The sequence below is a fragment of the Colias eurytheme genome, chromosome 18 (genome assembly GCF_061535395.1).
Source record: "Colias eurytheme isolate Ceu_HAF_F1 chromosome 18, ilColEury1 Martin Lab GWU primary, whole genome shotgun sequence".
Classification (NCBI taxonomy): Eukaryota; Metazoa; Arthropoda; class Insecta; order Lepidoptera; family Pieridae; genus Colias; species Colias eurytheme.
Window position 1 is genome coordinate 7,549,464 of NC_142997.1, and position 15,690 is coordinate 7,565,153.

The 15,690-nt window shown below is 34.2% G+C and overlaps 3 protein-coding genes across 4 annotated transcripts; 2 read left to right on the forward strand and 1 right to left on the reverse strand.

Annotated features, from left to right (window-relative positions):
* Positions 1–284: 284 nt before the first annotated feature.
* Gle1 (Gle1 RNA export mediator) lies at positions 285–2,482 on the forward strand. Its single transcript, XM_090112580.1, has one exon. It carries the CDS (start codon positions 422–424, stop codon positions 2,336–2,338), a length of 1,917 nt encoding a protein of 638 aa, XP_089968706.1. The 5' UTR covers positions 285–421; the 3' UTR covers positions 2,339–2,482.
* A 3,019-nt stretch (positions 2,483–5,501) lies between these two features.
* LOC149900789 (DDB1- and CUL4-associated factor 10 homolog) lies at positions 5,502–12,182 on the forward strand. Of its 2 annotated transcripts, XM_090112366.1 has the most exons (11): positions 5,502–5,923; positions 6,114–6,227; positions 6,728–7,097; positions 7,373–7,528; positions 7,737–7,796; positions 8,218–8,384; positions 9,117–9,234; positions 9,551–9,633; positions 10,000–10,155; positions 10,860–11,019; positions 11,441–12,182. In XM_090112366.1, exons 1-11 carry the CDS (start codon positions 5,700–5,702, stop codon positions 11,714–11,716), a joined length of 1,884 nt encoding a protein of 627 aa, XP_089968492.1. In that variant the 5' UTR covers positions 5,502–5,699; the 3' UTR covers positions 11,717–12,182. The 2 variants fall into 2 exon arrangements, with proteins under 2 accessions (XP_089968492.1, XP_089968494.1); XM_090112368.1 differs by lacking the exons at positions 9,117–9,234; positions 9,551–9,633; positions 10,000–10,155 and having other exon boundaries at positions 5,504–5,923.
* Etfb (Electron transfer flavoprotein beta subunit) lies at positions 12,090–14,593 on the reverse strand. The gene is made up of 6 exons (XM_090112369.1): positions 14,416–14,593; positions 14,109–14,267; positions 13,871–14,029; positions 13,665–13,745; positions 12,911–13,051; positions 12,090–12,374 (listed from the first exon to the last, which is right to left on the reverse strand). The coding sequence occupies exons 1-6, from the start codon at positions 14,464–14,466 to the stop codon at positions 12,204–12,206; spliced, it is 762 nt and encodes a 253-aa protein (XP_089968495.1). The 5' UTR covers positions 14,467–14,593; the 3' UTR covers positions 12,090–12,203.
* Positions 14,594–15,690: the final 1,097 nt, after the last annotated feature.

Here is a 15,690-nt window from a genome sequence, read left to right on the forward strand (position 1 = left end):
GGGATAAAAACACAGGCGTCATTCAACGTCATATTTTCTTGTTACAAGTTAATGGTCATAGTGCAATCTCCAGTGTATTAGATATAAGCTTCTTGTCTCACACAGAGCAAGTAATATGTGTCTACTAGTGGCAAACGAGTGGCAAACATGCCACTAGTATAAAGTTATCTGTGGTGTGATCACCATTGTAATCTGACGCTTTGTTAATCTGTATCAACCATGTGTCAACTGTCAACATTCGACAATTGACATTTATACCCGCATTCCGCAATCGTATCCTATGATCGTATCCCGCAATACAAAGTAGTAATGTTCAAAATAAAATTATTTTTATTTGGCAAATAAGCAAGTTATAAAATTCCACGAAGATATATGGACAGTTTGTCCATCGAACTATTGAATCAAGAGCATAATTCCCAAAATGGAAGACTCTTTTTCAAGTATTGACAATTCACCTCGATGTAGAAGCAGTTCTAAATATGGGGATATTAGTATTTTAGATCAGCTAGCAGGATTTGAGCGGCTACGTATTTCAGCGTTAACAAAGGCTGCAGAAATTAGTCCACAAGTGAAAGAGGTGACAATAGGTCCACGGAGCCCATTAAAAAAAACTGTAACTATACAGGAGGAACAACCTGAACAGCCAGAAGAAGTAATCAATTTGTTAGAAGATAAGCTTGGTGAAGATTTGCGATATACTTTATTGCTTAAAAGATATGAAGCTTCATTGCAAGAGTCATCCGAATTATGGTTTAAAAATAAAATTGAAAATATGAGAGCTAAACATGCAGAAACCATGCGCAGTTACTGGAAAAAACAAAGTGAAGATTATGAACGCAAATCTCTTGAATTAAGAGCTCGTAAATTGCAAATGATCAAGCAGCTCAAAGAGAATGATAATATGTCAGTTCTAGAAAAAGCTAAATTAGATGAACAGAAATATCAGTCTTTCATTAGTCGGGACACTATTGAAAACATGAACAGACTACTTGAAGAAACCAATAAAGCTACAACTAGGTATGCCAATATTACGGATAGCCACACAAAAATATTAATTTGTTCTAATGAAATTATGAGCATTGAACAGTCTGAAGATGTTGTAAGTAAATACTCTTCTTCAATACAAACTATTCTTAGCAATATGTCTAAAATCATGGATTATTGTAAAAGTGGTCAAATCACAGACAAAGAAGTGAAGCAAGCAGAGATCTTGACTTCAAATATGGAGAATATAAAAACAAAAATAATAGAAGATCTCAATACTCTTAAAAGTGAGCAGCAAATAAAGAAACAACAAGAAGAGGAAATTAAGAAGAAAGAATTTGAAGAACAAAAAGCAAAAGAAGAGGAATTATTAAAGAAACAACAAGAAGCTAAGGAGGTTGCAAAAAGATCAGGACCCTTGTTTTATTCAGAAAAGAACTACACATATTATTCAGAATTACAAAGATTTTTATTTGATTATGAAAATAAATATAAGGGACTCCTCGAAGATAGTAATATGAAAAAGTTTAGATTTGATTGTCAGAAAGCTGTAAATACACCCGTGAATACTTTATCATCTGTAAGCGGTTCACATATGAAGAAAACATTGGAAAAATTAGCTAATTTACTTAGAGGAGAAAGGGTGCAAATATCAGATGCATATGTATCTGCTGCACAACATCCCCAAGGACTTTATTACTGTACAGCTTTACTGGCTAAGAAAATTGTGAGACAAGGTGACCTTCTTGTATCCAGTAAACCTGAGGCTGCATTTCCTTTAGCAGCTGTAACTGTTGTATTATGGTTTGAATTTCCAGAATTTGGCAAACTCTTAGAAGCTTACTTTCACCAACAATGTCCATATTTAGTACCCATGTTTTTGCCACAAAAAGAAGGACAAACAGATAAAGAATTTTATTTATCTAGAGGTTACACCTATACTGATGATGTTGTTGAGAAACAGGATAAGTTTCTGAAAAGAATGTCTGGTATATTCAGGCTGAGATGTGCCATTTGGATTGCTAAGATGCCCTCTTTTATAAGAGCTTCAAATCCCCACAGCTTAAAGTTTGGGTGGCAATGGCTGGCTTCATTTATCAACTTAAAACCTGAACCTGATATTTGTGCCACATTATTGCATGATTTTTTTACAGTATGTGGTTCCGAGTTCTATAGATACTATGGAAAGCAGTTTACAAAAATAATTAAACTAATAAGTATGGACTATCTAAATATTTTACAGAATATTGATGAAGGTGGTCCTAAAACAAGATTGGAAGTTTTCTTACAAAATGTTTTGCAAAGTGGAAATATTCCCCCACCAAATGGACTTCTGCCACCTAGCACATGGTAGCATGATTGAAAAAATTGCATAATTTCTGAAATAATTTTAATAAATTAATATAAATTAAGTGAAATTAATGTTCACTGTATATAATAATTTATCATAATGAAATCAATATACAGTGACATTTTGATTAAATTTGATGATTTTGAATATAGCTGTGTTTCATTTTTTATACAGGGTGTCCCAAAAAGTATGGATGAACTGAAGCCAGGAGGTAGAGGATCTAGAGGGCTATCCGAATCACCCCCATGTATGTTATGCGATTTTTCGTAGTTTCGGAGTTATGACTCTTTTTTCAATTTTTCACTTATTGCCGAGTACGATGAGATTTTGACTCATGGTGACGTCAATTATTGCGGTAGATGCTTGATTTTTTTTGTGTGCTAAGCTGAAAGATAGGTCAATTCAGTATGGTTACATTTACCGTCGTAATAATATAAGAGCCCACGACGGCCAGACTTTCCTTTCTTTCGGAAAGTTGAAAGTTTCTCTGTATATGTCTCCTATACAGATAAGAACGACCGGCGACTATCAAGTTTGGGTTGTGGTTACTTTGGCAGGAAACAGGTAGTGAAGGTGTATAAAATAGTACCTAACTTTCATTATAGTTTAAAAGCTAAATTTTATATATGTTACTTGGGGACCTATAAAAAGACATTACCTTAAGAGCCAGACTGTTTTCATGGTTCTTCCATCTAGCCAGACACATTTAAAAAATAACTAACATATCATCAAATTCACATAACTACCTAAAAGCGTAACAAATATGAAATAACCCATTAAAACATTAGTTAACTATAATTATTAAAAAAATAAAAGTATAATATTATAAGTAATAAAGTTATTACTTATCTTTTACGGGGGTTTATGTTGATGAAATTTCACGTATCTCGATGACACAATAAAAAAGTCATCGGGATACGTGAAATTCCATCAACATAAGTCTAAGTAAAAGATAAGTAATAACTTTATTACTTATATATTATACTTTTATTTTTTTAATAATTATAGTTAACTAATGTTTTTAGTGGGTTATTTCATATTTGTTACGCTTTTAGGTAGTTATGTGAATTTGATGATATGTTAGTTATTTTTTAAATGTGTCTGGCTAGATGTAAGAACCATGAAAACTGTCTGGCTCTTAAGGTAATGTCTTTTCATAGGTCCCCAAGTAACATATATAAAATTTAGCTTTTAAACTATAATGAAAGTTAGGTACTATTTTATACACCTTCACTACCTGTTTCCTGCCAAAGTAACCACAACCCAAACTTGATAGTCGCCGGTCGTTCTTATCTGTATAGGAGACATATACAGAGAAACTTTCAACTTTCCGAAAGAAAGGAAAGTCTGGCCGTCGTGGGCTCTTGATCTATAAGATCTTTGAATGGAATAAAAAAAAGAATTAAATGCCAAGAAATATAAAATCACCCAGTAAGTTCACAACTTCAAGGGCCCGTAAAAAAATAAAATCACATAAAAAAAGTTTTCCGTTTGGCATTTAAAAACTTGCTCTATCCATCAGGTAGCTACCCTAAAAATTTAATTTTATTATTCAGAAGGCTTCAATCGAAAAATTGAAATCTAAATGTGATAAGTGCAAAAATTTAATTAACATGATGATTAATAAAAACAAATTAAAACCAATAAAAAGGTGCTTAATTACCAGAAATTTTTAAAATAACCCCGCTGTTGGTCAATGCAAGTGCGACATCACCGTAAAAAGTTGTCTTTAAATGTCTGAATGCCCTTTTATCATTTTTAATGGTTTCTTTTGCTACTATGAATTTCGGGGTTATTTCGTCCAAATTGTGGCTTTCTCTCGTTTTTGTAGTATTCCCACGGAAAAAAATCAATGGGATTTTTGTCTGGGGACCGTGTAGGCCAGGTTAAAGGGCAAAGATACCCTGTAAGATGGATTGGTTGTTGCAGCCTGCGCATGCGCCGGTGACGCCTGCCTTAAAGCCTGGCCTCCACGGTCCCTCGACCTAAACCCCATTCATTTATTTCAATGGGGATACTACAAAGACCTCGGCTACTTGAGAGAATGCCACAATTTGGACGAAATAACCCGGAAATTCATAATAGCAGAAGAAACCATTAAAATGATAAATTGGCATTCAGACATTTAAAAGACAACTTTTTATGGTGGTGTGGCACTTGAATCGACTAACAGCGGGGTTATTTTAAAAATTTCTGGTAATTGAACACCTTTTTATTGGTTTTAATTTGTTTTTATTAATCATCATGTTAATTAAATTTTTGCACTTATCACATTTAGATTTCAATTTTTCGATTGAAGCCTTCTGAATAATAAAATAAAATTTTTAGCGTAGCTACCTGATGGATAGAGCAAGTTTTTAAATGCCAAACGGAAAACTTTTTTTATGTAATTTTATTTTTTTACGGGCCCTTGAAGTTGTGAACTTACTGGGTGATTTTATCTTTCTTGGCATTTAATTCTTTTTTTTATTCCATTCAAAGATCTTACGACAGTAAATGTTACCATACTGAATTGGCCTATCTTTCAGCTTAGCACACAAAAAAAATCAAGCATCTACCGCTATAACTGACGTCACCATGAGTCAAAATCTCATCGTACTCGGCGATAAGTGAAAAATTGAAAAAAGAGTCATAACTCCGAAACTACGAAAAATCGCATAACATACACGGGGGTGATTCGGATAGCCCTCTAGGTCCTCTACCTCCTGGCTTCAGTTCATCCATACTTTTTGGGACACCCTGTATAAACAAACACTTCAATAAATTTAATATATTAGTTGTTATTAATGTTATTTATTAATAAAAGAACGTCTACGGATCTGAAATTATGTATTACGGCCGGATTGTTGTGTAGCCGCATAATCGGATTTAAATATAAGCAAAATCCGGTATTTTTGCCGTGTCTTGAAGCCGAATGCATGTGTCTCGGCATGTGTGAACTCATTCATTGAAATACTAAACCGAATCCTGCAAAAAACCGATTCGGTAGAGAAACCGTGCGCACGTAGGGTCTCATTCTTAAAAACTGGTTTATAAATCTACAGATTTATAAATCTAAGTAATAAATGGATGGTCATTTCTAGAATTCTAGTCTTGCATTATTTATTATTTGTCTGTATATTTATTTTTACTGAATAAATATTTTATCTGCCTAATCAATAATGACAGTTCAACCGACTTCATGTCAGCTGGTTATCATCTCTGTCAAATTGTCAATAAAGTATAAACTTTTCATTGGAATTTAGCATTTTTCCAAAATAACATGTGAAACAAACAATATTAAAACATAAGTTGCATTTTATTTCTACTGATATGCCGTGTACTTAACGCCTTTTGTATATTCCGTTTAATTATTTTAATCAAAATGGGCACGAAGTGTTTCCAAGATAGTTTTATGGCAAAATACTCAGCGTTTAGTCCTTATCGTATGATACAAAGAGAATGTGGGTTCCAAAAACCAATTGGTGCTGGGGATGCAATGGCCCGTAGTCTCTATTGTGGTATGAAACCCATAGCGTCTTGGGACTGCGATCAGTACAACGCTCTTCCCACGGGTGGTGTATTCAACCTTGAATTTTCCCCAGACGGGTAAGACGGAAATTTATATAACCTTGGTTAAAATCATATTTATATTCTTGTCACGAAACTACAGTCATAAAATATATAGCATTACACATTTACACTGAAAAAATACCCTAATGGAATAACATTCAACATCTAGATTTAATACATAAATATGTGAAATAAAATACTCTTATCTACTTATATTACTTTATAGGTCTCTCTTAGTAGCAGCTTGTGAAAGAAAGTCTATCCAAATATTTGATCCACTTACTCATCAAAGGATGCATTCAGTAAATGGAGCTCATTCAGATTGTGTTAATTGTGTTAAGTAAGTATATTAGTAGATATGTTCTTATTTGATTTGGTTGTGATGATTAGTCCTCAGTATATTGATTTAAATGGAGTGTTGAAAACTGTTATTAAAATATGCTTCTAAGACAGTGTGCGCACGAGCAACTTTGTCTCCGCAACTATTTTGTCTCCGAAACTATTTTGTCTCTCCCACCTATGGTATGAAAGTGCGCGCACGTAGCGACGCAACTCCCCATACAAATTGATGGGAGAGACAAAATAGTTGCGGAGACAAAGTTGCTCGTGCGCGCTAGCTCTAAAACAACTGGTAAAGTCTACTTGACTGTATTTCACTACAGTATTAAAAAAATACAACTTTGAGTTGATGCTAAAAGAATATCCAAACTCAATTACAAAATTTTGACAAAGTTATGTGAATTTATTTAATGATGTAACAGCAAAACTGTGAACTGTAATAATTTGTAAAATGTATGGGACTTCAATTTGAACAAATTAATAATATTGTTATAACCACAGATTTTTAGATGGAAGAATGTTTGCGACATGTTCAGACGACACAACAATAGCGTTGTGGGACGTCAGACATCTGAAGAAAAAGATAAGATCACTGCTTGGCCATTCCAAGTGGGTGAAAAATATAGAATTTTCTGTAAAAGACAAATTACTAGTCACGTCAGGGCTCGACGGCAGTATATTTACATGGGACATCAATTCATATACTGAGTTTAATCTGGTATACCAAAGAGTATTTCATGCGCCTGGTTTGATGAGATGTCGCTTGTCACCAGACGCAAGGCAAATGGTGATGTGCACCACAGGAGGACTACTTGTTATTATCCATGACTTAAATTTGTTGACGTTAGCACAGGACTTGCATGGATTTAAGGTAAAGCTTTTTTTTATAGCATGCATATTAAGGCATTGAAAATTTCTTATACTTACAAAATCACATTTTGTTTAAGAATATAATAAACTATATGTTATGTGAGTAAAATGATAAGCTAGAAAACAAGCTAGCATTAATATTATGACCTAAGAATGATGATGAAGAAAAAATGTTATTTTGTACTTTTTTTTCCAGCCTTAAATACATAATATATCTTTTTATTTAAATCTTTTTATATACATAAACAGCGAGTCTAAATTTTATTTTTATTTCAGCCAAATTTATATAGGTTGATGCAAATGAGCCAGCAATTAATTCCAATAGCTGCTATGTATGATCATCTATTTGACCCAAAAAGAACTGAAAACAGAGTTGAATTTGTGTCCGACTTTCCTGAAGGGAACGATGCTGAGGTTGTTAGCGCTCTTCAGGTGAGTTTTAGATAAATTTTCAATATTAATGTAAAAAAAAAAAACTTTGGAATAAGTACATATTTCGCATTTTTACCTAACTCCACATGGTTGCCTGGCAGATATAACTGTTGTTGATTTTATTTGTTTTTAAATTAATTAATTGTAATAAAAAAACACAATTCATTTTTTAACTTACAGATATCACTTTCACCTTATATATTTCCAGATTCACCCTCAAGGTTGGAGTGCATTAAGCAGAAACATAAGCCATGATGACAGATCTGAGGTGAGTGTAAACAAAAATGTGGTCTTGGTTGTGGTTAATTCTTAATGTAGGGTGTATGAAAAATTTAAGAAATATTGCATTTAAAGTAAAACTATTGGTTACTTTTAATCATGCACATAAATTAATGATTGTGATTGTGATTCTAGTTGTTTATTGTGCAGGGTTTTTAGTAAATAAAACCCAGATAACAAAGTTAAATTTGGATTTATTATATTAATACACTGAAGTTTTAACAAGTCAGTCTGCAATGGAAGTATGACACGCCTAGATTATAACAAATAAGAAGCATGCACTGTTTGGTCTATTCACAAACTACAATTTTATTTTAAACATAGCTTGTTACTTTATATGAATTATGTTTACACAAGTGACTAACTGAGGAAATAAAACATAACAACATAAACATGGTGTCGTTTCCCAGTGGTCGTGCATCCACGACATCCAACCGGTGAGCTCGCGCGACAAGAGCGTGCGGGACAGCTCGCCGCCGCCGCCCGCGCCGCGCCGCCCCGCGCCGCGCCGCACGCCGCGCCGCCGCACGCGCCCCTACCGCGTGCCACGCCCCATGGCGTCCGTGCCGCCTATACCGTGAGTTTTGTTTATTTATTAATAACTCAGGCCCCGGAATCACAGACACAATAGAAAATCTATTGTGTCGTGGACCGATCGAGCCGTTCGGGGCTCAATGGGTTAATACTGCGTATAGGTTTAGATATTATGACAACAATATTGCCCTTGCACCAAGACTGATGAACTCCATGCCGCACATACCGTGAGTTGATCATTTATAATAAATACAGGTTTATAGCTGCGCTGCGGCCGATGGTGTCTGTGCTACGGTATGTGTAAAAGAAATATTCAGGCTGGACCAGAACAAATTAATTAACTACAATACAAGCACTTATATTCTTCATTATTTTAACTGTTTGTTACTGGAGTTAATTTAGGTAAAATAAAAAAAGCGTAATGCCTTTAGCTTTGTAAATAGTAGCATGATTAAATTTACTCATATTCACTATTCTCTTATTATTGACACTAATATTGTACTTATTTGGATTTTTTTGGCATCATGATTGACCTAGTGGTCTTGCTACAGCTACGTTTAAATCCCACCTCATGATGGATTTTTTCTGTTTTACTTTTACCTATTCAAATATGTATGTCTTTACGCTGGCTGTATTAAACTAAAACATTAAATACTGTTTTTCATAAATTCGGATTCAAATTACATAGAAAGATCGACTCATATCAAATTCTTAAGGGCATGCCACCTTACAAAAAATATTCCTTTTTATATATGGAGGGTTTGATAATAATCAGAACGGTGGATCGGTCCCGCGAGCGGCAGGAGCGCGAGGAGGCGGAGCCCGAGGCGGGGCCGAGCTCCGGCTCGTCCAACGAGGCTTCGCCCCAACCTGTCCCCGCGAGATTCGCGTTGGTGAGTTGATGGAAGCTTTCTGTGAGCATACACTACTTGTTAATTTTTTATTGTTATATCATAATTAAATTGTGTTATACTTGTTGCAAATACAATTAATTGGATGGATTGTTTAAATTGTGCACATAATTTTGCCTGTTGTACTATTAATAATTTCTTATTGTATTTTTTACAACATTTTTACTAAACAAATTAAGGATCTTATTCTGTTCTTGTACCTTTAGTATTTTTCTATTTTCATATCTGGTTTATAGTCCCTTTTATTTTCAAATACATAATTAATTTACTTGTAATTTAATAATATATTTTTATCCAGGGACTGTCCAGTATTCAAAATGACGTGTGGGAGGCGTCCATAACGATCAAACAACATAGAATGCTTCAAGAAATGTATAGCAGGTAAAATTATCTTACTAATTTTCGTATTTAATTTTAATTTTTTCTAAAATAATAATGAATTTATTTTAAAAAATGTATGCTCACATGAAGTATCTATCAACTCACATTTATTGTGAAAAAAAATTTTGTTTCTTGAAATATTAAAATGAAATTATTTATTTGCCATAGATATTTTTAATGTTTTTCATTTACATTTATGAAAAAGTATTGAATTTACATCAGATTTTTTTACGAATAGGTTACGAATACGATATTTTGCTACCTACCCTTATTTATCCGATATTCGCACTAAGCGTGACGTACCCACCGTTATTTGATATGCTAGCAAACACGATAAAATTAAACAATGACACACTACGGGTGTAGAGGTCAAGTGGGGCGCAACTTCAACATGCAGCGCATCCTCGGCATCAACACGGGTATCACGCCGCCGTCGGCCCTGCGGCCGCGGCCCGCGCGCCCCCCGCCGAGACTGGCCCCCGCGCCCCCGCCCCCGCTCGCCCCCGCACACAGCGGCTACAGGTGAGATTGTTGCGGGAATGATGCGGACCTGTGCCGTGTCTACAGGCTACAGGTGAATGTCACGGACGAATTCTACCTATACCCGTGGCCCTGTCGTTGATGCGGGTTGACGGAACACAGTGGAGTTTTGGTCGGTAGAAATCCGACATAACCCACGGCCTCTTCCCCGGAGGCCGTGGGTATCTATGCAAGATTTCCCCACTTACAAAAAAAAAGGCTACAGGTGAGTGGGAGCTGGGCACGGGCAGCACGCTGCTAAGTGCGATGATGAGGTCTGCAGCACGTGACGTGTCTGGGCGCCAACATTGGCATAACAACAGTCGTCAGCGATACAAAATTTAATGGTAATTCTACACCATGTGATAAGTAAATATTAGACAGGTATGATAAATAGTAAAAAAACCTTGCTTCTTAATATAGTTATTGTGATACATCTTTGATAGTAAATTAACTTGAAAAAAAATTATGAAATTTTTTGTTAAAAGTTATTATTTTACTTTACTAAATGCCTCTTTAACTTACTTTAATTGTTCTGGTCCGGTCTTCTTTTAATGTGTGATAAATATATAACTATATAATAGCTGTTGTACACGTAGATATGCTGCTGTTAGCTACGTTTACGTGAGAATGATATTCTTAAAAGTAAACAAAAACATTAACACAACTGCATAACACCATCCACAATAACAACTATCACACTCCAGCATGATGCCGTCCACATCAGGCCACACGCCGAACACGGCGCGCGAGCGGGACAGCGACTCGTGCGACGAGGAGCTCGACGGCAGACATCATATACGGCAGAATGTGGATCGACTGCTCTACTATATAGAGGAGACGAATGAAGGCAGAGGATTCATAAAGGTAATATAAAATTGAGCTATACTAGTGACTTAACCCTTTACTACCTATATTTTCAACATATTCATAAATATTTTTTGAAACTTATTAATAAATGCTTCGCTCCATTTGTCTTCGTTAAATAGGTTTCCAAAAAAAAAGAGAATTTTTCAATTCGAATCAGAGTTCTTCAGATTGTCATGTCGCCAATTAACGACTTTTTCATTCAGTGCCAGTTTAAAAAAAAAAAACTTATCTTTAAAACTGTTTATTGTTGTGTTTATTTTATGATGTTAATGTAAGTATCATACTCGCATAAATGTTCCATAAAAATTCCACCTCGTACATAATTGATTTTAAGTAATTCAGTAGTTAGTGGTTTTCATTCTCCAATCAAAAGTTTTTTCCCATTCGTCTACCATCTGACATACCAATATCCTTACAGGAATTATGTTTTTCCGCGGACGGTCGGCTGGTATGTTCGCCGTTCGGTAGAGGTATGCGTCTATTGGCGCTCAATGACAACTGCAGTGAGCTCTCCCACGTCGTGCAAGATCTCAACGGGCCAGCGCAAATGAGGGACGTGGGTCAAAGCCTCGGCATCCACCAGGACCTGGTCGTTAGCTCCAAGTTCAGTCCACGGCACCACCTGCTTGTTACTGGCTGCCTCGAAGGCAAGATCGTGTGGTACGAGCCGTATAGCGGCGAAGCTTTGTACTAAATTTATTACCATGTCAAGAGATTTGAAATCAATGAACTATGTATTATGTTTACACTGAGTCTGTAAGTTTTACAAGCGCAACAGATGAGCCAAAATGTACTTATAATTTTTATGCATTGTCCCTAGACCATATTGTTTTCACTTTTATAAGCATTAAAACATAATTTTAAATTTGCCGAGCCCCACATTGTTTGACCAGGTTCCTATTGGTTTTGTACTGCCGATCATTCTTAATTTTAAGCATAGTCTAGATTTAAAATCGGCGTTGACAGGAGATAGTGAATTATAATTGTATCATAAATTTTAGTTGTTAATGTAATGTTAAATTAAGTATAAGAACTGCATTTGGTAAGAGATAATCAAATAAAACACGTTTGTACAACAACAGGTTATATTAAAATATACATCTACATGAGTCTGTGGAAATCTGATATAAGTTTGAGTTAATAAAGAGGATTGTGTATGGTTTATTGCTTTTATTTACTATTTAAACATGTCCGCCTTCCTTAAGTTTGGCGACGAGTGTGTCGACGTCCGGGACGACGGAACCGGCCTGTCGGACGGGAGGGTCTTCTACGCTCAATACTTTGATCCTCGGCGACAAGTCCACACCAAGGTCCTTGGCGCTTACCTTCTTCATAGGCTTCTTTTTGGCTTTCTGGAATTGTTAATTTGTGTTTAATTTTGCGCCATCTAATACATTTCAAAACATTCAAGCTTTGACAAAATGACAGACTTTTTTGGTAATGAAATTCACATAATAATTGTATTTTTGGTATTTTTTTTCAACATGGTATTTTTTAAGTATGCATGATTGATATAAAAAATGCTATATGTGTATCTGGACTGTAGATATAATCCATACTAATATTATAAATGCGAAAGTAACTCTGTCTGTCTGTCTGTTACTCAATCACGCCTTAACTACTGAACCAATTTGCATGAAATTTGGTATAGAGATATTTTGATACCCGAGAAAGGACATAGGCTACTTTTTATCCCGGGAAATAGGATAGGTTTTATCCCGGAAATCCCACGGGAACGGGAACTATGCGGGTTTTTCTTTGCCTGCGCGGGCGAAGCTGCGGGTGGAAAGCTAGTGTCCCATAAATTCATTTTGAAAGATAAAATAATTTTCAATTCCAGATACTTATATTTTTTTTGTATTAAGTTGTTATATAAAGAATTACACACCATAATATTAGGCAGTGTAGCATATCTGGGCTCATTCAACCTCAGGTCAGCACTGATTACAGCTGGCATTTTAGTCTTAATGACTTCAAGACCGCCATCAATTTCTCTAGTTATTGTTAATCCTGCGTCTGTTTTTTCTACCTGAAAGCGTTAAGAATTTACATCATGAAAAAAAATATATACAAAAAAATTTTGATATTTATTGCACGCCTCATAAGCGAAGCGTTGAGGTGGGTACTACTGTCACTTCGCGCAAAACATCTGATTTTTCAAACTTAAAATGTCTTTATGTATCATACATTGCACTTGTAAGATAATACATACACACACATATTAAGAAAAAACACTATTTTAAAAGCTTTTTTTAATGCTTAATAAATGAGATTTTTTTACAGAATAGAAAAATTTGAAATGTTTGAAGATGATTTTTTCCTATAATACACAAAATTCCCTAATTAACCATCTTATTGTGTAATATTTGAATATTATTTAGTTAAAACAATCAAAAATATCATACAAGAGCTGTTATCTGTATAAAGAGGTTATCAATGTTAATCTGATGTAAATAACTAGACTGTTAGCAATGTGATATGAAAATTGTATACTTTCTGTATTAAAATTTTTATGATAAAAGGAAAACTAATTTAATGAGTAAAATAAATTAACATGTAGAAGAAAATCTAATGGATTTTTCGTGTTTTATCATAGTGTTATAGTTTTGTTCTAGTTAAACAATAATGTGAATATTGTTTACCTTTGATGCAAATGTTCCTTGCGGCCAATCAAGTAAAGCTGCAGTCATTTGGGCAGTTTGATTTGAGTCATCATCAATGGCCTGAAAGAAAAAATAAGAAAATATTCATATTATAAATAAAATCAGGATACAAAAACATTGTTTATTTAAAACGTTACTATTATGTACTTACAACTTACTGTTTATCAAAAATTTATAATGTTTACCTGTTTTCCTACTATAACTAAATCCGCTTTCTCATCTTGTGATAGTTTAGCAAGGATCTTGGCAACATGCAGAGGCTGCATTGTTTCATACTCTGCTCCTGCTACTTCCACATGAATGGCTCTATCTGCTCCCATAGCTAAAGCTGTCCTCAATGTTTCCTATAGAGAAAAACGAATTTAAAAAAAGAATACTACAGAGGTTATATTATACATTTTTTTTTTTATTTGTGTCAAATACTTGCGACTGCGCTGGTCCACATGATACGGCGATTACTTCACTGGCCAGCTTCTTTTCCTTCATCCTCACAGCCTCTTCGATAGCGATCTCATCAAACGGATTCATGGAGTGCTTCACCCCATCAGTAACAACACCACTCTTGTCTGGTTTGACCCTAATCTATATTGAAAAATGTAAATGATATTCAGTTACTCAGTACCGACAGTTTTAACCCAATATTCTTTTTTCAATTAAAAAAGTTAATAATGAATACTTTATTTTGATCTTGAAAAGTATCAACAAGTAACCTTTGAACTTTGAAACTTACTTTAACTGCATAATCAATTACTCGCTTAACGCCAACCAGCACACGCGCCATTATGATAATAAAATAAAAATTAGATTAAAAATAATGTAATCCTATTTAATTTTAAGTTTTGGAAATGGAATAGAATTCAAAGTTCCAACAAGTAGATACGGAGTCCGAAAACTGACAAGTGACAATCAAAGAGATGTCAACTGTCCGTTTCATGTCAAATTGGTGTTACCATATAAACTTGTATCCAGCTGATGAAATCATCAAGCTAAAAGCACATGCAAATCTCTCTCTATATATCTTGATTTCGTTTCGTGAGAGCGTTTTCACATTATCCGATCCGATATCGGATATCGGACGCCGATAGCCGATATCCGATATTGGATACAATTTGCCCTTTCACATTGTCCGATAAAATCGTTCCGATATCATCATGAGTGTTGCCAGAATTTTTTAGAGAAAACTAAACTAAATTGCCAGTTGATAAAAAAAAGGTATAATTAAAAAAAAATCAAATGTTATAAATCATAGTTGTACCACAGACTAATAATAATATACTGCGTGTTGTACATACGTACATTAAAAATAACTACGATAAAGAAAAACAACTTCAAAAAAGAAAAGTAAAATGTAAAAAAAAGATTTGATATCACAAATTACTGCATATTATTTAGATGTGCTATTTACTAAATAGTTTTGATATCGGTCATTTGTATAACATAATATACTTATGTAAACACATTACATATAAATTAAATAAATTTATATCAATACCTACTACAACCTAGTATTAGTTAATAGTTTTAGTAATACATATTAGTAAATATGTACCTTTCAAAATCTATTAAATGTATTTTTAGCAAGACGTACCTAGTCATTTAGTCATTTTTTCACTACATACATTTATAAAAGTTCATGTAGTACCTATGATAAATTTATTAAGTGATACAATCTTTGTTCACATTTTCTTTTCTTTTTCTTATTACACTGTAATATCCTAAAATAATATTGTCACTCGTTCAAATATATTTGTAATATGATTGTTGTAATTTCCTGCAAGTAAAGATACAATATAAATTATTAATTTATTGTCATAAGCAATTATTTTAGAATTAAGAGTTTTCAAACATTGTATTCTTTGTTGTAAATTCAAAATAAAAATAAAATCGGTGTGAAATCTCCTCCTTTTTTTGAAGTCGGTTAAAAATAAAGCACTTAATGACAACAATACAATAAACAGCACAACCAACATCCGAGTAGGAGGAGGAGCGAGGCAGAATAAGATAA